General features: G+C 49.5%; 1 protein-coding gene across 3 annotated transcripts; it reads left to right on the forward strand.

The window, feature by feature from the left end:
* The first annotated feature begins 342 nt into the window (after positions 1 to 342).
* On the forward strand, positions 343 to 21,837 carry pou6f2 (POU class 6 homeobox 2). Of its 3 annotated transcripts, none has more exons than XM_085939511.1 (9): positions 343 to 367; positions 1,502 to 1,602; positions 3,105 to 3,342; positions 9,423 to 9,679; positions 15,480 to 15,605; positions 17,546 to 17,755; positions 18,255 to 18,450; positions 19,527 to 19,695; positions 20,358 to 21,837. In XM_085939511.1, the coding sequence occupies exons 2-9, from the start codon at positions 1,531 to 1,533 to the stop codon at positions 20,878 to 20,880; spliced, it is 1,791 nt and encodes a 596-aa protein (XP_085795637.1). In that variant the 5' UTR covers positions 343 to 367; positions 1,502 to 1,530; the 3' UTR covers positions 20,881 to 21,837. The 3 variants fall into 3 exon arrangements, with proteins under 3 accessions (XP_085795637.1, XP_085795636.1, XP_085795640.1); XM_085939510.1 differs by lacking the exon at positions 343 to 367 and adding an exon at positions 1,057 to 1,123; XM_085939514.1 differs by lacking the exon at positions 343 to 367 and adding an exon at positions 1,057 to 1,123 and having other exon boundaries at positions 18,258 to 18,450.
* Positions 21,838 to 22,998: the final 1,161 nt, after the last annotated feature.

The following is a 22,998-nucleotide window of genomic DNA, read 5'->3' on the forward strand; positions in this document are numbered from 1 at the left end:
ATGTACTTTAATACTGGCGGGAAATGTTATCATTAGCACAGTGGCTAGTTGCATGTTAGCATTTTTTTATGCCAGTTAAATTAGAAAACAAGCCACGAAAAAGTCACATTTTCATCCTTAGAGATTCAAATGTTTCCCCCTCTTGAACGAAAATGGCGAGCGCGCAGGGCGGGGCCGGCGTAATGGCGGAAATAATTGGCCAAAAGAGATGTCAAAAAGCGTCCCCGATGCAGACATCCATCGAGACCCGGCGGTAGAAAACCAGCGAGTGAGCGAGCGAGCGAGCCGCTTGAGGTTTACGTGTTAGGTCACGCTATTCAGCAATTATTTGGATTTTATGGGCCAAGATGAAGTGATTTTACTCGGCGTAGGTTGAGTTGAAAACGCCTCGCTCGCATAAACACACTTGACAGGCAAGCGGATTCGGCCGCTGACATTAGCCAACGCTACATTTGATCGCAACTAAGACCTGTTTGTCCGCAAATCAAAAAAAAAAAACCTTTCACAAGCGGCGAGAGTCCATTTAGGAAAATCAATCGTTTTGCTGAAAGGTGATTGTATTTGTGTTGAAATTTATTGCCGCTGTGACGCTCTTTAACAAGGGTGTGTGGCTTTCAGTCACATTTGCGTACGCTCGACTTGACTCCCCCCCCCCCCTGCATAAGCCATTTTTATTCCCCGGGAGAAAAAAAAAAAAGAGCTGCCGTGTGAAACGAGAAGGCGCGTCTTCTCGTCCTTGTCAGCCGCTTTGGCGTCGGACGCTGAAAGCTCCCCTCGTCATCTTTTAGGCAAAACATCACAACGCGTCTTAGGTGTAAACAAGGCCATTTTGTTTTTTTTGAAGCATGTGAACTGACTCAATCAACGCGCAATAGTCCATTGATTCTTCTGGCGACAAAACTTCAAACTACTTTTTTATATACCAAAAGAATTTCTTGCTTTGTTTTTCGAAAGTTCGCTCACGTCCTTTGATGACTGGCGTCATTAACGGGATGAAAACATCGGCCGACGCTACGGTGACGATTACTCGAGCGAGCGAGACACAAATGTGGAGAAGTTGGAGATGGGGTAGCGTGAACTTGCAATGCACTGATTTCTTGGAGTTTTTACCTGAATACTTCAGGTGGGGGTCCTGCTGAGCCCCCCCGTCTCTTGCTGATGGCAAACAGGTCTAATTGCGCGCAACAGGCCGCGGGCCATGAGTGCAGCAAGAGCAGGATCACCCGGGTGATCCTCTCCCCCCCCTCCCTTCATGTAAACGGCTGAATAATACGTTCAGCGCTCATCCAGGCCGACGGGGGCCCCGCCGGCAGGCCGGCCTCGCCGTCAATCAGCTAATTTATTCAACGCCGCAGCGGTTATTGATGAAACGCTTAAATACAAATTACAACACAGCTCAGCAACCTTCCCCAAGCCCCCCCACGATCTATCTGTCTATCTGCACAATACAGTCACTTATGTTTTTGACCTCCTTTTTTTTTTGTTACATGGGACCTGGCAGGCGCCGGTGACAGTTGCGTCCAGTCGGACATGGGTGGAAGTCCTTTAGAGCAGAGTCGAGTGGGCCAGTCGCCGCCAGGCTACGCAGCCATGGGACCGCAGGTCAGTCAAGTGCTTCATTCCGCCACAGCTCATACATGATCAAATCTATCAACAAATCCAGATTTGGATTAAATGTGGATTGAAATAAAAAAAATCTCGCATGTTTGCCTTTTTAATCCAAATCACAAATAAAACACTTTTGCTTTTGCTGATTAATTAGTAAATGTGTTTTGTATAAATATTTTTTTCTCCATATTTAGTGATTTTTTTTAGATTGATCCACAAAATTATTATGATTTTTTATTTTATTTTTTCTCAGAACCTAAAAAGTTTAGATTTACGATTTTATTGTTTGTATTTGTCCGGAATGCTTTTTCTCTCTATGAAATCTTCAGCAGAAGGACGTTTCCATCCGATAGTTTATTAATGGACTGAATGACTTCCACTTGCCGCCCTCCGTCAACGCTGAATAATTGATGACCCCAATGTGCATCAATGAAGCTTTTTTGTCATTGGTTAGTCCGCGACGCTAACGAGGAGACGGCGCGAGAAAGCGGAGGTGTCGCCCCGCGGCCGGCGCTAAGCGCTAAGCGCTCTTAACGCTAAATTAGCTGTCGTCCCATCCGATTGAATTTATTGAACTTGCGGCTTCGCACTGTTCATTAACGTCCGTCTCATTAATGAAGTCATGTTTGCGGGCATTAGCCTTGTTAGCCTTAGCCATGAGCTAACTTGTACTGTGAAGTATCATTTGCATTAAACGGGCTCGTGTAAATCCAGCCGTTGTCGTGTTAGCGGAACAAAGAAGCGCGAGGTCGCGCGTCCAAATGAAGAGGAGAAATGCGAGCGGCTCTCAGCAGCCGCTCGCCGTCTAATAGATGAACGCTGTCAGGCGGGCCGGCCCGCGTCAAGCTAACACTTTAGAGAAACAAAGGCGCCCCCGCGCGCCCTCCCCAATTCTCCTCTCACCAGATCAATACTTTTGATAGATTCCCCGTTCCCCGAGCCGGATATTGTGGGAAGGCCCATTATCCGCCGCTAGTTTGCCCAACGTGAATCCACCTTGCCATACTTTGGCGCCGCCGCCGCCGCTCGCTCGTTCGCAGTTAGGGTGACAAAAGTCTGCTATCTGGACCATTATGGGCAATTTCTCAGTGGTCGAGCCTCCTCAAACCCCTGATGGGCCCCCGTCCCGCCTCGCGTGTGCGCGTGGGTTTGTGTGTGTCCTCGCACCCCCCTCGGAGAGCACTTGTCATCACCCAGCTGTCAAGGCCTGCCGAGCGCGACTGCACGGCTGAGGAAATCTATTGCAAAACATGTGAGCCACTTGCATTTGCAGCTTCTTTCCGCAAACTACACTAAAAAAAAAAAAAAAAGAACCATGGCGCTTCACTATGTTTATGTTTACTGAACCTTTACTCAAGTGTCGACATAGGACAGACGACAATAGATAAATCAATGTTAAACGACTCGTAGTTGGGATCCAAATTTTCTAAAGATGATCAAATGTAAAAATAAAGTGTGCCAGCTGATGACGAAATGCCTTTTGTGCCTCCCCACAGTCGCTACTGGTGGCCCAGCAACTTGCCAACGCGGTGGGTGGCGCCATGTCCGGGGCGGCGGCGGCGGCGGCTGCGGCGGCTGCCATGAACCAGCCCATCCTCATCCCCTTCAACGCCGGCGGGCACCTGGGCGGCCAGCAAGGCCTGGTCCTGTCGCTGCCCGCCAGCAACCTGCCCAGCCTGGTGGCGGCCGCCGCCGCCGGGGGAGTCATGACGCTGCCCCTGCACAACCTGCAAGGTAACACACTTGCCGCTTATCTCTGGTCATCCAAATGGCAACAGTTCTTCCTTCCTTCCTTCCGATCCTCTCCTCAACCCGCCGTAAGCAACAAATCGGATTAATTACAGGTCAGCGTTTTGCAGCGAGCGCGGCGCCAAAGCACTCGCTGCCTCTTTTACCGCCGTTCTCCTTTTTTTATCTGTCCTCATCCAGCGGCTGTACTTATGTGTGCTTTTGAAACTTTAATGTCCAAATGTTCCCTTTTGATCATACTTGTAAATGGTTTTCATTTTAATGTTTAAAACATTGTCTCTTTTATAGCATTAGATTGAGGGATGGCTGGGGGTGGGGTGGGGGGGGGTTAAGGCACGTCCGTCATGAATCTTGGATGAGTGCGCCGCACTAATGTCAAAAGACGTCCGGGGCCGCGTGTGCGTGCGTGTTTTTTTATTTTAGGGAGGGCATATTACAATAATGCCGGAGCAGCACAAAGTGCAGGGCGAGGGGAAAGTGGACGGCAGCGTGCCTGGAGTGTGGAAAGGCGGGCGGGCGGCGGCCTAATGGACACAAACATGCATAAATAACAACAAGCGCGGCTCACGGGCAAAGCTTTTAATAAATCCCTTCACGTGGGTTGCGTCAAATCTTTTCATCAACTCACCTTGGTAAAAAAAAAAAAACGTAGAAGCCTCGAGCTGTTTAATTTTCGGACGCCCCCGCTCGGCACGCGCTGCCATCTGAAAGCGACGCGTTGACGGGACCTCCGCCGAGAGAAAGTGACACGAGTCACGCGTGAAGCTAAACGTCTTGACTATGTCGGGGCCCCCGCGGCCACGCGGCGCTCCTCCGTCCGCCGCTGTCCGAGCCCATCGCGGCAGACCGGCCTTGACTGAGGCCTGCTGGCGCGGCACCGCCGATCATGTGGCGCCGGCGAGCTCACGCTGCGGCCTAATTAGTGTCACATCGGGGAACCGGCGGGAGGGGTGAGGCAATGAGAGCATTGAGGTCTAATGAGGCGGCTAATGAGTCGCTAATAAGGCTGCTCGGTTCAGACGGGTAGTCAAGCGTCTGATAACTGACACGTGCGCAATTAGGAAAAAAAAATCATCAAATAATCACGTGAAGGCCAGCCGCTTTCTTTTTTTTTTGTGGCTAAAGTTAGCATTTGAAATTAAACGGGAAGTTTTCCATTTTGATTCCACAAGGTCATTGCAGGCAAATTAAATTTACACACAAAAAAATAAGTTTGGCATCATCATTTGCGGGTTGGGCGCTGTTACCCCCCCTCAGGCGCCGCTCGCAGCTTGAACTCGTTTTGCTTTTGAGCGCATATGAGTAATAAGTTGGCGAGAAACTGGATGTTTGTCAAAATGATTCATGCCGGCGCAGGAAAAAAAAAAAAACTCCCAGTGAACGTAAGCAAGGGAGAAAGTTATCCTTTGTGACAAGAGCGCGAGCAAAAATCCCAGCGACTTCACACGGGCTCGGAAAGTAGGTTGCGTCACACCCCGACGAGCTCTGTAAACATTGACGACTATTAGCACACTAAAACATACATGAGTGGCAGACTTTTAAAAATGAGGCCTTTTTTTATGATGTCAACTTTCCTAACAAGGAAATGGTGATTAACCCGCTTGTAAAACCAGCGGCATCAAAGTCAGCCTCAACAAAGTCTTCATCCGCCGACTCGTCTCCTCAGCGTTCGCTCGCGGCTAATGCGAAGGCGCCGCTTGACTCGGAAGCTCTTAATAAGCGCACGCCGCTTTATTTGCCGCGCATCAATCACATCAGAGAGGCGGCGGAGGTGAGAGCGCCGCCGTTCGTTCGTTCGTCTCGACTCGGGCTTGCCGCTTGTAAAGGTCGGCATCCCACTCACCTGCCGTAATGAGAGCCGCCAATCAAAGGCCCCCCGCCCCGTCTGGCGGTTTGATTCCGACGCTCGGCGGTGTCGCTCCGAGGTTGCCTCTGCAAATTAGGGGATTTGCCGCTGCTCATTACGCCGCCCGGGGCCCGGCCCACGAGAGAGGAAGAGTCGGCGGATGTTTTTGAATTACACGCGGGGAACGCCGCCGTCGTGGCCAAACAAAGTTGAACAAGCACCGGAAAAAAAAAAAGTATTGATCGGGATCATTCCAATCGCAAACCTCGGTGTTGCTGCACTCGTTTTTTTTTGGGCCTTGTTATCGGCGTCAGGAAAGCCAAAGCATATTTAGCATAAGACAATGGAGGCCCGAGCCGTCCCTTTCCCCCCACATTTGCAGCCTTCTCCGGCACATCGCCTCTTTTAATGATTTAAGTCGGCGGCACCGGAGCCGAGCCGAGCGATCGAGCGAGAGAGGGAGGGAGCGTTCGGCATTAAATAAATAATGGTGATAAAATGTAGAGCTCATACATTTCAAAGCTAATGCGACTAGCGGCGCGATCGCAGCAGCTGCACACAGTCCTCCCGGCGCTAATTTGATTGATTTGTTGTGACAGCAGCCAAATAATTGAGAGTGAGAGGTGCTGCCAGCCAGCCAGCCAGCGAGCAAACGGGCGAGCAATCGGCACACGCCCTCCCTCTCGCTCTTCCTCGCTTTCTCGCGCCACTAGCTTATTGTTTGCCTTCGACGACAAGCTGTCTTTGTGACGACTCCCAATCAAAGTGCGCTTGCTAGCGGGTCGCAATCAAACAAGCGCATTTGCACCGGGGCTCACACACACACGCATAAGTACGTTCCCCCCCGAGACGGAAAATGTACGGCGCCGCGTCTCTCTGAAGCTCTCAGCGCTTCACTTGTTGCGAGCGTGTTAATGATTTGTCATCCACGCGCGACGTAATTGCGCGCTTGATTGTAGCGCATTATGCTAAACAGCAGGCATCCCCCAAGATATTTCTGCCAGCGCGCTTCCTTCTCCACACAAGTTCTTATCCATGTTGAAAAACGCAGAGGTCATTTCAGATCCGCCTTCTCCGCTTTCGCGAGTCTGCGGCAGATGGCAATCGGAACCCGACCCCCCTCGCTAAAAGCCGTCTGCGGTTACTAATTGCCGACCGGGGCGTCGTTAGCTTAATTAATGGGCTGTGATCCGTCCCGGTGAGGGAACCAGGGGGGGGTGCTTTTAAAACGTCCCGGGAGATGGTCTTGGGTCTTGCGGTCGCTATGCCTGCAGCCCGACTCTTCTCATGGCTGACTTTGATGACAGGGAAGGAAAAAGCTGCAGTTTGCGCCGAATATTTCCAGCTGCTTAGAAACGGCGGAAATCAAATCGATCCGATTCACACATCACGTAAACCCGACTCTTGGATGATGCATCGTCGCGGGAGCGAGATTTCATTCAGCGCCGCTGCCCTTTGCTGAACCTGTTGCGAGTCAGCGAGCAGCATTTAGCGCATAAGTAGCGCGCGGCTTCATTCATCATACTACACCGCCGCACCGCTAAAGAATCCCCTTCGGTATCCGCGGGAAATCCATTTGCGCGCCGGCTAGCGTATTTGGTGGCGGCGTCCACGGACCGTTAGCCCCGACCCACGACAATGTCTCAAGACCCTTGGCCAAAGTTCAACGGGAAATGTACCATTTTGGCTGAAAAGATCATTTGGAGGATTTAACCGTAAAATGATGCAATGGCTCGGTCGGCGGCGGCCTCGGCTCGAACGGCGTCGCCCGGCTTGCCGCTCGGCGTTGTATTAAAGAGCATTCCTAATCACAGCGGGCTGCTTGTGCGTGTCACTCACGAGGCCGCTTCCACATCAGTCAAGCGCCCGCCGGCGTCAAAGCGCAAAGAGAATCATTAAGGAGGCACAAGAATGGAAAGCAAATCCCATTGTTTGGCCTCATTTCAGGTTTTTTTTTGTTTTTGTTTCCAAGCTTCTTCCCCAAACATGTCCGCCTCTACATTATCGTGCATCTCTGGAAGAAGCCGCCGCTCGTGCTTGTTGTCAGCGGGCAAAATTTGGACATCCACTGCTTGAAATAATCCCCCGAGAGAATTGCAATTTAAGGTGAAGCGGCGACTCCTTTTTGCCGAGCCGCTAAACGCAGACCCTCAATCTCTCTCGGCTTTTACTGTCAGTCCAGAGAGCACTCAGTCATCTCTGTGCATCACAACCCCCCCTCCCCCTCACCCAATATTGATTTTTCCTCCCACTGAAACAGCCGCATGAACATAAATTTTGCATGAGGCTTTTACTCGGGGCCTTGCGCGCTTTTTGCTCCAACGACACATGAACAGCCGCTAATAACCCGGCCCGGCCTGGCTCGGCCCGGATTGGCCCAGATAGGCACTCCGGGACCCCTCACTGGGCACCGTTGTATTCCATTTTGTCAACATCTTCCTTGAAATAACCCTGAAGGAGGAGGAGCAAATGTATTCTTTGTCACGAAAGGAGGCGTGGCGTGCCTGTGACCGCACTGCGCGTTCCTTCGCCCGACCCTCACAATGGAAACAAAGCGAAAGCGTCCGCCGGATTCAAAAGCAAAACTTGTTGAATGTCTCCACTCCTGGTTTGTGTTTTCAAGGACCTCAAAGCTTCTCTCTGGTTTGGAATTTAATGTCATTGCTGGTTAATAAGATTTGTAGCTTTTAACCTTCTCCCATCACCTTTCATATCTTCTCTCCAAAGAAATGGAATGAAAGTCGATCTTATTTTGCCGCCCACCCGCCGGCACCGGCGAGGGCCGCGCCACCCACGGAGGTGAAAAGTGCGGCAGGCATTCTCCGCTCCTGTTTGTGCAACATCTCCATTTAAAAATAAAAAAATAAAAAAGGGTGAGATTCTTTAACTGGCATAACCTCGAGAATAATAAAGTCGTCATTTACTACATTTGCTCTCCAAACGTTTCACTTCTGCCTCGGAGCAATTCTCAATTCAGGTTTTACACGATTAGCATTTTGGGAGACGATGACACTCTTGGCACACCTACTTGTTGAAATAAGGTCAGACTGTAGAGTCAAAAAAAATGGCGCCCTGACTTTTTTTTTTTTTTTTTTCTCCAAGCTTCCCGTCATTCCCCGCCTTTCTAACAACAGCGGCAATCACTCGCTTGAGAAGAACAGTCCGACTCAAATCAGGCCCGAAGGGGAATATGCGCGGAGGCCGTCCCGAGCTATTGACGATAATTAGGAAGAAGGAAGCTTCCCTTTTCAGGTTTTTCCGCGATCACGTTCAGCGATGCGATGCGAGACTCGAGCGACCGCAATGGGGTCGGCGGCGGCGCGTGACGACTTCGTACGTTACCCGGGCCACGTCGGCAAACATAAACGCGGCGTCGACCGATGAAATGCTTTTGCCATTTAACAAGCTGGCCGGCATCTCCGTCACTGCGGCAAACAATTAGCCCAGATGAGGCTGCTTTGCGGAACTTGGGTCAGTGGTCCTGACAGTCTTAACAAGATGACAGCCGGGCGCTGTTCAGCAATGTCGTTACCTGCGGTGCGGCTCTGATAATGAGGCCACATGGGGCTTCTTCCATATTCCCTCTGTATTTGTTTGCTTTTGCCTCATCCCGCCTTGTTGCGCTTCTCATTTCTGGCCGTAATGGCCCACGCCGGAGGACATTCTTCTCTCGCCTTTGATCGCTCCCGCGCTTTGGCTAATTTGCTGACAGACGCCGCGTCAAACTCGGCTTTTGTCTTCTGCTTTTGTGTTTTGTCTCGGAATTAGAGCGCAGTGTTTTGTCACTGTGGAGGCAAAGAGGGGCTTTTTTTTTTTTTTTTTTTCTCTCGGGGTGTCACAGATCATTTTTACCCTCTTTGAAGACTTTCCCATTCATTTGCACGTGGCTCCATTCTGCTGAAAATGTTCCCAAAATATTTCAACATGATCATGATAATGTTCTGCTCCGAGAAATTGATGTCTCCTTTTTTTCCTCGGTGTAATTAAATATGGTGACAATGGAGACGTTTAATTTGGGAGGCAGCAGCTGCTTCGTCTTTGTCCTTCCGACTCGACTAAATTGAGGAACCGAAAAAGCCCGCAGGACCTTGTTGTGGCTCCGTGCAATTTGCGTGTACCTCTAGTGGCACGCTTACATGTCTTCATGCATGTCAATCGCAGGTGTTGAGCGAATAAAAACATCTCACGTTGCCATGTGTTGATTGGACTTTCTCCACAGCTACCTCAACCCTCAACTCGCAATTGCAACACCTGCAGCACCTGCAACAGATGCACCACCACCACCAGCAGCAGCACCAGAACCAAGCGTCATCCCAGCACCATCACATGACCCCACCCGGGCATCAGCAGTCATCCGTGCCGTCGCCAGGGTCCGCCTGTTCCTCGGCGTCACCGCCGCCGCCGTCGTCGCACCGGCCCAACCAGTCGCCCGCCCGAAGCCTCCCCTCGCCCGTCACCCCACCCGTCCCTTTGCCGGTGAGTCTTTCTCAGGATAAAACAATTTTTTCGACAAGATTTTCCATGTTGCCTGACGTGTTCAGCGTGCCCGGGAGGGATTGTGAGGTCATCTCCTTCTCCCGTTTTATCAGCCTCTTCATCTTTGTCCGTCTATCCATCCGTCTGGCCGTCAGCGTTGCCATGATAATGGCCTATTTTATATCCCGGCGGTTTCATTTCCAGCGTGCGCCGGCCGGGGTCGCCTGGCCGTCCCCGCTCACATTCATCAGCGTCAGGCCCCTTATTGGCTTGTGGCGTGAGCTTCTTTACGGGCCGAGATGCGTGGGGCTATTTGTTCCCTCATCTTCGACACCCCTGTGCGCTGCCTTTTGCCACCACCGCCACAGCCTGCTGAGACTTAGGGGGGGGGGGCATGTCTGAAGCTAATGGGCCTCCAACGATGCTATGTCGGAACCAAACACGGTCTCCGTGCAGAATCGAAGACAACACTCTTCTAAGAAAATTCACCGCCACAAGTCACAATGTTATTTTGTAGGCATGTCAATCATGAGCAGAAAAATAAGTCACGAGAAATCCGCCAATTCCGAGGATCTCTCTCTCAGAAAATTCAGCTCCAACAGAAAAATAATACACTTCATGAGTAACCCCACAAAAATTTGGTGGTCTGGTTTATCATGAGTAGACCCACAAAAACATGCCCCAAACAAGACAACGAGTCTTCTATTTTGGTCGTATAAGCCGAGACAGTCGAAGCTTCGAGTCGAATAGCCCGCCCGCCCGCTTTCTATTGAAAATGTCTTGAAAGGAAGCGGCGAGCGCTGATTCTGATGACCGTGGACAGAGCTCCCTTGAGAGGAAGCCACATCAGCTATCATTAAGATATTGCCTCAATCAAATAGGATTACCGTGTGTGTGTGTTTGTGTGAGCGTAAAGGCTTTACTTGGATTCCGGGTCAGCGCCGGTCCGGCAAGGACAGGCCGCGGCCTACGGCGACCGCTCAATAGGATTTGAAGGCCCGCTCGTCCGGGCGGCTGATTGGATGGCATTAAGATCCATTCTTCATTCACGTAAAGGTTCAGCTTTGGACTTGAGGTGGACGAAATGCTGAGCTGCTCTGATGTTGAACATTCGGCAGGTTTTTGGCGATTCGTCTCAAAAGTCAAGGAATGTCGGTTTTTGGCCGCAATTTCAACAAGCGTCAATTTGAGGTCCGGATTGGTCTTGGCTACTTTCTTGCCTTTCATAAACTACGACAGCTAATTTGCTTCCAGCTGGAAAGAGCCGCAGAAGTGACAAATAGACTAGCGAGGTGAGATTAGCAAATATGCCTAAATGTGTCAATGTGCCCAACGGCGATGGCAGCGGCGGGATTTTCAGCCCGCGGCTTGATTGATTGGAGCCGCGGGGGTTTTCTCCACGCCCGGCGAGCTCGGGGGAATTGGCGGCGGGCAGAAGTGCGGCTACGTGGCGGAATTGATCTTAATTAGATCTGAAAGAGCCGCCACAGCAGAACGGGCCCGCCGATTAAAATGAAAAACAGGAGAAATTACCGAACAAATTAATCATAATGTCGGGCTACAGCTGTAAGGTCGACTGTAATTTGCCACTCCACTGGCTTACATCGGGCCGGCGCCGGTAAAGGCGGAGGCGACGCTGCAGGCGGACATGCTGATCCGTGGAAGCTTAGGTGGGCCGGGCCGGCCCGTGCCGCCATGACCGTGCTTGTCACCTTCCCCTGCAAATCTCGCTTGATAGCAATTGTTAGCTTAGCTTGTAGTTATGATCATTCTCTTGCTTTTACTTGGCTTCCACTTCCCATAATAAATATCAGATATTAGAGTTTGTTGGGCTCATATTCTGCAGGGAGCACAAACGGGCCTTTTGACTTGGTTTGCGAGGAGGTCATTGCTCCGATAAGGCTGCATTAAAAGCTTCTTTGGGATTTTTTTATTTATTTATCTATTTATTTTTGCTGCCTGGACAGTGCTAGCTCTGCGGTCACTAATGGCCACTAGAAATTACATGCAGGGGAAGCGGACCCCGCGGGGGGGGGGCCTCCTCAGCAGAGCCCAGCACTTAGATGGCGTCTGCGGGGGGGCTCGATGTCATAACCCGCCCGGTTAATTAAAGAAAGCGCTGTTAGCCGAGCCCCCGTCTCATCACCGGCCGTCTGACCGACAAGAACCTCCGACCCGACCGCAACATCCACGCGGCAAAAATAGAGGAGCTTCCGAAGCCAGTTTGGCGTGTTCCCACCAGATTGGGGGGGGACGTGGAAAAAAAAAAACTTTGAGTGCACAGCCAAATGAGGGCAGGATCTGGTAATGAGATGAAGTGAAGTTTGTCAATTGCAGCCTGCCCGACTAATCCCTCATTGCGAGTAAATACAAGTAGCGGAGCCGTCACGGTCAGCTTGCCGCTGGGCCCGGCCGGTCGGCCCCTCGTCTTTCAGATGAAGTCTTATTTTCTGCTTCAGTCAACAGTGCGCATTTGGGAGGCTAAATTGCACGCGGCCGCTCGTTACGTAAGGCAATTTTCTGCCTTCTTAAGACCCGCAGCCGCCCGCCCGAAAGCAGCTTCAGGTGCGCCGTAGTTGGGGGGTGGTTGCGATGTTTGCATTTGAAGTTTGAGTTGTGCCGATCTGTAAAAAAAAAAAATCAAGAAAATCGGCTCAATTGATACATGTGTTAGCATAATAGGCCGGTGGCGTCTTTCCAGCGCCTTTATGGCAGTAAAGCAAGTTTGTGGAGGGAGCTCGGCCGGAGACAAAGGGGAAGGATGCAGTGGGGGGGGGGGGTCGAGAGGTGAGAAAAGATGAGCAGCGTGAGACAGCGAAGCCTCCGACGGGCCGCCGCGCTTGGCAGCCGCTGACCTTGGCCGCCACAGCGCTCCTCGCCAGGGGCTTCTAATGAAGGCTGATTGTCAGCCCGCTGAAAAAGAGAGGAGAGGTAATTGCACCACTTGCCCCCCCTCCCTCGGATGTTGGGGTGAGTCGGCAGCCGAGACAGAGGTGGTCCGGTAAATTGTGGAAAAGCAAGGTAGGAGGTAGACAGACCCCCGGGTTGTAATTAACCCCCGTGGAGAGCGGACAGGGAGAATTTTGAACTCCAGATTTGGGTTGGCTTAAATTTCATTGCAAGCGGCGGCGGCGGCCATTTTGGCGTTTTCTCGACGGCAAAAGCGGAGCGGTCGATACAACTACCCATGTAAATGTCATCAATTCATCCGAGGACGACTCCACCGTTGGTATTTTTGTCCCAGCCCGAGAGGGCGGGCGAATGATCGATCCGGGCACGGCGGCGAGCCCCCCCGGCAGTCGTCGCCATTCGTCTTTGGGGCGGGCGCTCGGTCGCTGACACATGACAACTCCTCCATTTCTCTTCATTAGCCGTGTTTTTTTTTTTTGGAGAGCGCCCGGCCGGCCGGCCGAGAGTCATCACTTACCTTTATTGTGTTTATGGAGACGCGCCGCGGCTGACCCTCCCCATATTAAATTGACAACATCAAAAGATCACTGGACATTGATTAGCGGGATATTAAAGTCATTCAAAGGCTATATTGAGATGTCAGAGCGCACACAAGACCGAGACGACATTTTGCGCTCAGCGCGTTTCAAATGGGATCCTCCAAATGAAATCAAAGAAAAGTTTGATGACATCTGGAATATTTGCAGACCTTTGGGAAATCTTATGACTGCACGTCGTTGTTTGTCTCCATGAGTTGCTCCACAGTTAGTGTTCAAATATCTTTCTAAAAGCCGCCATTTTAACGCTATCATAACAAATGCTATTGACATGCTAACGCTTGCCACCCGTAGTTTGTACGGATACCAAGTGTTAGCATTAGCATGTGAATTGCACCAAATGTGTCTTTGAATCTCTTTGAGGTGGCTAAATCTCATCGATCATTCGTCGGCCATCAAAAACTGGTGTAAAAGCGGAGAAAACTCGTCCAGAAAGAGTCCCAATTATCAGAAAAGGGGCCGAGGGGGATTTAATGGCATGATTAAAGGCGCGCTTAATTCCGCAAGGCGGTAACGAGAGGCGAGATTGACGGCCGCCGCCCGGCACTCCATCAAGGCTTTATCGTCGCCTTGGACGATTTCACGACTCTGCTCCGCCTTCATTTGCATCGCACCTCGTTAGACGCCTCCATTTGGCCGCGCCTTAATGCTTTTTATTTGACAGCGCCTTAACTCGCTGTCACTCAAACGCCTCCGATGACATCACTCCCTCTGGCCGTTTGTCCTTCTGCAATGTGGGAGGGGCGTTTCTTGTTTTTTTTAGTTCCTCACTACTGGACTTCCGTCCGTTGGGGGGGTGATGTTGGCAGCCAGCAGGCTTTATTTTCCGCAAGGTGTGCAGCAGAGGCCCAGCAGTGGGCAACAGATGGCCCAGCGCGTAGGTGTTTGCGAGGGCCTAATGGCATTTTGATGTTTAAGCACCGAAGGGCGCGGGGGAAGAGTCGGCCCGGCGGCTACGTGTGTGCGTTCTCGTGTCACACTTGATGACATCAAGCGTGTGGGGAGGAACTTGCATGTTGGAGGCGCAACTTTGTCCTATTGTGACAACCCGGCCGTTATTCCTGCCGGGCGCCGTACGAGCTCTTTGCACTCACAAGAAAAGCCGGCGTCACACTTACAAGAACATCACAATCAAAAACACGACAGGACAAAAGTGCTTTCTTTCTTTCTTTCTCTATTCAACCCAGTAGCTAATAAAAGTTAGCGTAGAATTTTGTTTCCTATTTTAGAAAAAAAAAAAGGGAACAAAAGCAAAAGTCAAAACAACAACAATAAACGACGCTTTCTTTGTTTCAAAAATTTCCAGCGGGGGGTCTGCTAGCGCGGCTACGCTTGGCAGCGGGGCGACTTTCTCCCCCCCCCCGTTTGAGCGATTACACGCGCCGGGCGAGCCTCCCTCCGGGCTAAAACTAAAGTCTCAGCACGCGGCACTTTGCGGCGATTACAGCCAAACGTGCATTTAGCCTGGCGTAGCCTCTCATATTGCGCCGCCAAGAAAATGAAAGCTTTGGCTCAAACCGCAAAAGAGCTAGCGTAAAAGACGCGAAGCAACAAACGCTCGTTGATCCGCTCCAACAATCAGCGCCGACGCTCGGCCGAGCTGGCCTGTCATTTGCTCCCTCCCGTCGAGGAGTCGCCGTGGCGGAAAATAACCTGTTTAGCTTTTAGAAACGCTCATGCGGGCTTTTCAGGCCCATTTAACCCAACAGGAAGGAGCGGCGTTATTGACGAGGTTTCCAATCAAGATGCCTCGCTGTGTAATTGGCTGTTAACACAAAATAAACAGCCGTCAGAACTTTTGAAAGGCTTTTTCGGGAACATTTTCAACTTTTATCCCGCCGTACGAGTGACTCGAAATACAAGCTCCAAGCTCTGCCAAAACGCAGTCCGCTGGGAAGACGACATAAAAAGACAATAAAGGAAGAAAAAGACTTTGTGGGCAATATCAATCACGGCCAATTTGAGGGGGAGCTGCCGACATGAAATATGATTTCATAAGACAAATGCCGTGTCATTCTTAATGTGCTTAACCTTTACTGTCAATGAAAAAGTATTGATTTCCTCCCCCCCCCGCCTCTCCCTTATCATTAGATTTGAGAAAGTGTAATAATAATGTCCGGCGCTGGGCCTTAGCTAACACGATGATCTTCGGATTGGAAGCCCGCCGCGCACGCCAGGACGAGCAGGCCGCTCTTGTCCCAATCTTCGCCACCGAGAGCGCAAACATCACATTTAGAAACTTGTGAGTTTTTTTTCTCCACGCAAGTAATCTCGTGCTTGTATTTTTCCGACAGCCGCTGAACCCTCTGGCCAGCCAGGCAGCGGCGGCGGCCATGGCAGCCGGCTCGCAGGTATTCGGCAACGCCCTGTCCAACCTGCAAGGAGGCGGCGGGCAGCTGGTGACCAATGCGCAAGGACAGGTGAGCACCAAGCCCAAAGCTCCTCTTCCTCCTTCTGGTTGCTTAGCGCACAAAAAAAAAAAAACGCTGAGCTGGTCGTATTCACAATTGCTCCGTGAATGATGAGGGTTGTCATAGCAATGAATCATCTCGTCGCAGGCAAATGTATGAGTCTTACAAACAGGCGAACAGATGTCGACTCGATGGCGCCGAAGTCAAGCGCAAAGCTTTTTTTTTTTTGGAGCTTTTTTTTTTTCTCTCTCTCCCAAAGAAGCCACCAAGCGTGTTTGGTAGAAGCAACGATGCCGCGTTTAACTCACCGCCCGGGCTCACCCGTGCTCTTGATGCTAAACGCGGCTAATGAGACAGTATGGACTCAAGTGGTTTCCAAAGGCGCCGGCGGCGCCGAGCCATGTCGAGGCGGCGCGTGGCACTGCGCCACGCTGTGCGCTTTGCTAGCGTCTTTGGCGGGCTGACGGTGCCTGACATAATCGGGTCAGCGAGACGGTCAAAGCCCCGGGCTGCAGCCTTTGCTCCTCGACCGACTCATTATTCGGCGGCATTATTCAGACAGAAAGGGACGGAGAGGGGGAAGGGGGGGGCAGGCACTCACACCACGGCTGCTTACAAGCAGGATCAAGAAAAACAAACAGCCAAAACCTCCTCCTCATATGGAGGAGGGAGAATCCAGCTTTAAAAAAAAAAAATCTAATGTCAGCACATTTTTCTTCCCCATCTTATTTATGTGTATTTTATTTCTAGTTCTATCTCATATATTTCAGAATCATTAATTCAAGCGTTCTGTTGCACATGACGGAACAAGAAGATCAACATTAGGTGACGTTTGGTTAACGCGAGCCAGCGAGGCCCCCGGAGTGTCATCAGAAGAAGATTCCAAAGCAAGCTGTCTCCCGCCCTTTTTATGATGCTTACGGAACAAGCACTTAGCGCCACGACCGCCATGAATAATTGAGCGGAACAAGTTACCCCCGCCGCGCCACGCCGGCATGCGAAGCGGGGGAACTCGTCGAGGAAGGGGGGGGGGGGCAATAAAATATGCTAAGTGGCAGGACGAGAACACGAGCCGGGAGAGCGAAATTATCTGCTGCCTAATGTGAAGCAACGCGGCCAAATGAGGCGTGGCGGAGATGAATTACAGATTGCCGGCCCGCCTCGCTCGCGACGATCCCCCCGATTATGTCAAAGCAATGTTGCCGGGGGGGTGGCGACGTGGGGGGCGGGGCCACACGCATCGCAGGAGTCATGCAATGCTAACAGTTTAGACTAGTTAAACGAGGCTCCACGGGCAAGAATTGAAAAGCAAACAAGTGAGCTTAAGTCAAAAGTTTGATCAAACGGCGCCTTGAGATAAGAGCGACCTGATTTAGGATTTGTTGTTTTTTTTTTGCTTTGATTTGTGTAAACTTGGAATATGACAAAGACAAAAAAAGTCTTGTTGTCCTTGTCAACCTTGTCACGGCTTTGAAAATGGATTTCTTGATGAGTTGAGGTCTTGGCTGAGTCCTGGACCAGGATCATGTGGCAGTTGTGCCTAACAAGGGGGGGGGGGGGCAGATTGAACAACCTTCATCCGTGCATTGACACTCAACACTTGCCCTTCCTGATTACAAGAACACAGGATGAAGGTGTGTGTGTGTGTGGGGGGGGCAATAGCCCCCATGAGAGCCCTCTTTGTTTTTATCTGCTCTCAGTAGAGACACACAAAGACACTTGAACACACTCAGACACTTGTGGTCACGCATGCAAGCGCTCACGCTGCATGATGTCTAACGCAGGCATTGGTGTGCACCATCACACACACACACACACAAACACACACAGGTACTCGGTGTTGACCTTTGCTGCCAGCAGTCCACTCTGGCCTCGCTTGCTTTTGTCTGTACGAGCAACATTCGGAAGACATTCAAAGCTGCTCCCCCCCCCCCCCCCCCCCGTTTCAGATCATTGGAACCATCCCGCTGATGGCAAACTCGGCGGGTCCGTGCGGCCAATCGGGGACCGGCAACGCGGCGCTGCAGGTGCCGCCTATCACGCCGCAGCTGCTGACCAACGCGCAAGGGCAGATCATCGCCACGGTGATCGGCAATCAGATCCTCCCCGTCATCAACACGCAGGGCATCACGCTGTCGCCCATCAAACCCGGCCAGCAGGTGGGCCACCCTGAAAAAGTTGCCCGTGGCTCTCCGTGTAAAATAATGTTTAGCGGCGGCCGGCTTTACATTTAAAAGCCTCGACGTTCGCTCGCACGAATCATTTACGCCTGTCGGGAACGCTCGCTCGGGAATATTTCCACTCAAGCTGGATAATTCTCTCGGTTCGGCTGTTGACTAGCGCGAGCAAACACGTAGCGGCCCGAAAGTAATGAATAGGCGGCGAGATGACAAGGCGCCCGCCCGTCTTGATGTTGTAAAAGCGCAGCCGGCAGAAGAGTACATGTCGCTATTGTGCCAGCGCGGCGTAGCCGTCAGGAATTAGCATTTGATTCCAGGAGCCAGCCGTGCTTGTCAACAAACGCGCTCCTCCCCACAAAAGTGAAAAGCGGGACGTCAAAAGGGCCAAACTCGCTTTGCTGCCAAGTGGCAAATTTCATCACTGTTGGTTTTGCACACTGCTTGAAACAATTCACCTGAAGTTGTTTTGTTTTCTCAGCAGGGTGCGTGCGGCCCGGCTTCCTCCGGTTCCTCCTCCTCGTCCTCCTTGTCGTCTTCGTCCTGCTCATCGACGTCCTCGCAGCCCGGCTTGCTCCACCTGGCTCACCGACACAGCCCGCTGCATCGGCCCTCCTCTTCCTCCTCCACCTCGCCCTCCTCTTCTTCGGCACTCAGTGTGGGACAGCTCGTCAGCAGTAAGTATGGAGGAAGTCTAAACAACCCCCCCACCCCAACACAAAAAAAAAAAAAAAAAACTAAGAATAATTTACTGTGCAAAATTCAAATTTTAAAAACTTTTTTTTTTGCTTATTTTTCCACTCAACGTCAATCATAATTTAGATTTAAAAAGAACAAACAGAAGATTTGAAGCAAGATGGCGGCCCCATGGATTTTTGCCTTAAATACGCTTGGAGGATTCCTTTAATAATTGATTGATAATGACCAGGATGAATAATTGACAAGCACAGCAGGTTTGCTTGTGACAAAGCTGGATGCCAGCGCACGCCTGTCGTCCGCCGTCAATTTGTCTCATTAGCGCCGCGCTGTGCCGCGCCGCAACTTTTTTGTCTCTTTCTTGTCGGCAGCCACGCGAGACGTTCCACTCAGGCGCTCGTTTCTGACAACTCGGGTTTTGTTGCTTTCGTTTATTATGAGGCTTCAATTGGAAGAGATTACAATTGAGAACGTTCTTTTAATTAGGAGCGCATCTTGGGAAGACAACTGTTTATTCATTTTTTACTGATAAAAATAATAGAATTAGAATAAAATATTTTTTTTAAATCTGCTTTTCAATATAGATTTAAAAATGATTTTATTTTTAGTAAATGCTTTATATTTTAAGTATGGAGATGAAATGAAAAAAAAAAAAAATTATTTTATATTATCATAGATTTTAAACGTGTGTATGGTATTATGAGCTTAAGTTATATATTTTTTGTTTTTTATATTGGAAGAATTTAATTAAACATTCATGTTATTTTTTGTATGTTTTCCAAAATATATTTAGGATTTCCTCATTATTATTATTGACCTGTCAACTGTGTTAAAAAACTAAAAACCAAATTAGCCCAATTGTTATTGTGTAAAATGCAAAATCTTGGTGTGAAAACATGCACAAAAAATTCATAAGAAATGTATAAAATTACAGTAAAAATGCCATAAAATGAAATAAAGTGTCCATTGTCTTAGATTAAATGCAAAGATAAAAACGGGTTTATTTTGGTGACTGCAATTATGTTATTCAAAAACACCACCAAATTGTGCTCGTCAGAACCCGGCACGGCCCCGAGCGAGGTGGACGGTGTCAACCTGGAGGAGATACGCGAATTCGCCAAAGCCTTCAAGATCCGCCGTCTGTCGCTGGGCCTAACGCAGACTCAGGTGGGCCAGGCCCTGAGCGCCGCCGAGGGTCCCGCCTACAGCCAGTCCGCCATCTGCAGGTGAGCGGCGCCAAATCGTCCTTCAATTGGCCTTGGCGTCATCAGGAGAGCATCCGTTTTTTCACGACTCATCACTTGCTCTTTATTTTTACCGTGCCTCATAGGGCAACCTTTAAAAATTTCAGCGCGTCAACATCAGACGACCGATAAAATGTGAAACGCCACACACACACACACACACACACACACGCGTGGTTCCCGCTTCCTCCTGCTCCTCCTCATGTCAAACAGTCCCAGCATGCATTATTAACAAGCAGCCATAATTGAAATATTTATAACATACATTAAAAGCCATTAGCTTGAAAAATAAACACGTGTGTGCGTGTCAAGCGGATGTTAACTCTCTTTTGGTTAACATGGGTGGAGGGTGGGCTGAGCTATGCCCCGCCCCCTCACTAAGAAATCCTTATTTCCCTTCAAAATATCAAATACATTTTGTGTTGTGATTCCAATTTCTGCTGATTGTTTCAAGCTGCCGTTGATCACTTTGAACAAAAGTAGTTGGTCGGCGTTCAGGGACAACATTTTGTTTGAAATAGATGTGCTGTGACACTTCCTGGGCCAGTGGAGTTTTTTTTTTTCTTTTTTTTTTTTGTTTTTTTTTGGGTGGGGCGGCGGGCAGCTTTTGAGTAAGCTTGTTTTTTTTTCTCGACTCTCCCCAGACACACCATCCTGAGAAGCCACTTTTTCCTACCGCAGGAAGCCCAAGAGAGCACGATAGCTAGCAGTCTGACAGGCAAACTGAACCCTGGCCTTTTATATCCTGCCAGGTTTGAGAAGTTGGACATCACCCCTAAAAGCGCCCAGAAGATTAAGCCGGTTCTGGAGCGCTGGATGGCGGAGGCTGAGGCCCGCCACCGCTCGGGCATGCAGAACCTGAGCGACTTTATCGGCAGCGAGCCTTCCAAAAAGCGCAAGCGGCGCACTTCGTTCACGCCGCAGGCTTTGGAGATCCTCAACAGCCACTTTGAGAAGAACACGCACCCGTCAGGACAGGAAATGACCGAGATCGCCGAGAAACTCAACTACGACCGCGAAGTGGTGCGCGTCTGGTTCTGCAACAAGCGCCAGGCGCTCAAGAACACCATCAAGCGCCTCAAACAGCCCGACAACAGTGGCGGCGGGGGGGCTGTCCTGCCGCCCCCCCTGGACCTCGGCGACCCGCTCCGTGACATCCCCAAATGAAAACCTCCGCTCCCAGCCAAAAAAACTCAATGTCGTCGTCGGAATTCTCACTCAACCAAAAACAAGGCCGTGAATGAGACATGAGATGCTCGGCGGTGCCTCGATTTACGACGCGGCGCCTCGGCGGCTTTTTTTTTCCCGCCAAAATTGGACTGAATAACTGTCAGCCTTTTTCACAGCATCCAAGCATTTGGAGGACCCACAAAATTCTATTAGGACCTATACGGTGGAACCCCCCCCGATCCCCTTTGCGGAGTCACCTATTCGCTGCCAAACCCAGTTTTTTTTTTTTTGGTTTTTGTGGTCAGAATTAGGGAGCTCGTAAATCATGGTACCACTGTACAAACAGGTCAAACCAATTGTGAGAGGCCGGGGGAGAACATACCAAATGAAAACACTATTTACCAAAGTATGAAATACTTTTCTAATGTGCATTTTTACATTTGTACCCGCAGACGCGAGGAAGCCAAAAGTGACACTTTTTTTTTTTTCCCCCTTCTCCCTTCTTTCCGTGTACATACCGAATACCGTGGCGATCGCAGGCCAAATCCATCAGGATGACGACGCTAATCATGTTTCTTTTTTTTTTTTGACTTTGTACAACTTTGACAGCCGTTTCTAAACCACGCGCACGATGAGGATGATCACGGTGATGATGATGGTCGTGCGTTGCCAAAGCCTGATAGCCAAAGAACACGAGAGACTTTTTCCAGCTCAAGGACTTTTTCCGATCGGCTCACTTTTAACACCAAAAAAAAAAAAAAACTGCCCAAAAATGACTAATAAAGCCTATAGAACAAAAAAAACGTCATGTCAAGCCATGTAAATGTCGGCAATGTTTGCATGTCACGCTTCTCTCTACATGCGGTAGCAGCCTCGCCCCCCTCCCCCTCCTGAAAACCCCCAAAATGAAGCTGGTCAAGAAAAGCCCTTTAATGTGATGACAAGGCTGACTGACCTTTGACCTTTGACTTTACATACATATATATATATATATATATATATATATATATGCAGGGTTGAGTGTTTTTGTTTTATTTTGCTTTTTTTTGCAAAGTGGGCCGGACCAAAGCTGTCGACTTGTTATGCACATTGTATAGAAACGTTTTCACCACCTTGACAATCTTGCCGCCCACCCCACCCCCCCCCAAAAAAAACAAAAAAACTCTTCAGAAGGGAAGACGTGTACAGACGACAACGGGGCCCGCCACCTTTACCTCACTTTGATTGCGTGCTTGCTTTATTGGTGTCGCTCATACGCAACGTTTGTAAACTATCATCTGCCAAATGTTACTTCATTTTATTTATTTATTTTTATTTATTTATTGTCTTATTTATTTATTTATTTATTTATTTATTTATTTATTTATTTGCGAGCAGTCAACCAACTCGAGAACCAAAGCTCAAACATTCTGCAGAGGTGAATTTTTTTTTTTTTCTTTTTAAATAACACTAATGAAGTGTATTTAATCCATGATGGAGCAATATCTGTTTTGGTCATTTACATTACAGCACTTTTTTTTTTTCAGGGTTATTTTATTTCTAAAAATGAAAAAAAAACAAAGAAAAGCTTCGAGACTGTCTACTCCGACTCGCACCATAATGTGAGGAAAAAACAATTGTTTGACATTAAGGTGCCTGTCATTTTGTTTGTTCATTTTCTTCATATACAGTGCGCAGTTTTTATTTATTTGAGAATCATTAAAATGAAATTATTGCACAATTTTGCACAGTTTTATGGTGATTGTTGTTGATTTTGTATTGTTTTTTTTTTCTTTCTTTTTCAATTTATCAAGTTCAAGTAAGTTAAATTTCTTTGCCACTACAGCTTTATTTATACAGGTCAACAGAAAAAGCATTTTCAATAACTTGGAGTGTAAATATTCTTCAAGAAAAAAAAAAAAAACATTGCGTCTTTCATAAGATGCACAAAGGGAGTGTTTAGTGAAAGCAGAATTCAAATGACCTCGCCGCCTCTTTCAATCACCTCCGGCAAGCCTATAGGAGGCCACGGAGGGGCTGCTTGCTGACAAATGCAAAAATGTTGGGGGTTTTTTGCACAGAGGGGGTCAGAACAAACACGCGGCCTCTCGTCGACAACCGGCAAACAAGCGCAAG

The sequence above is a fragment of the Syngnathus leptorhynchus genome, chromosome 19 (genome assembly GCF_054491065.1).
Source record: "Syngnathus leptorhynchus isolate UIUO chromosome 19, UIUO_Slep, whole genome shotgun sequence".
NCBI classification, from domain to species: Eukaryota; Metazoa; Chordata; class Actinopteri; order Syngnathiformes; family Syngnathidae; genus Syngnathus; species Syngnathus leptorhynchus.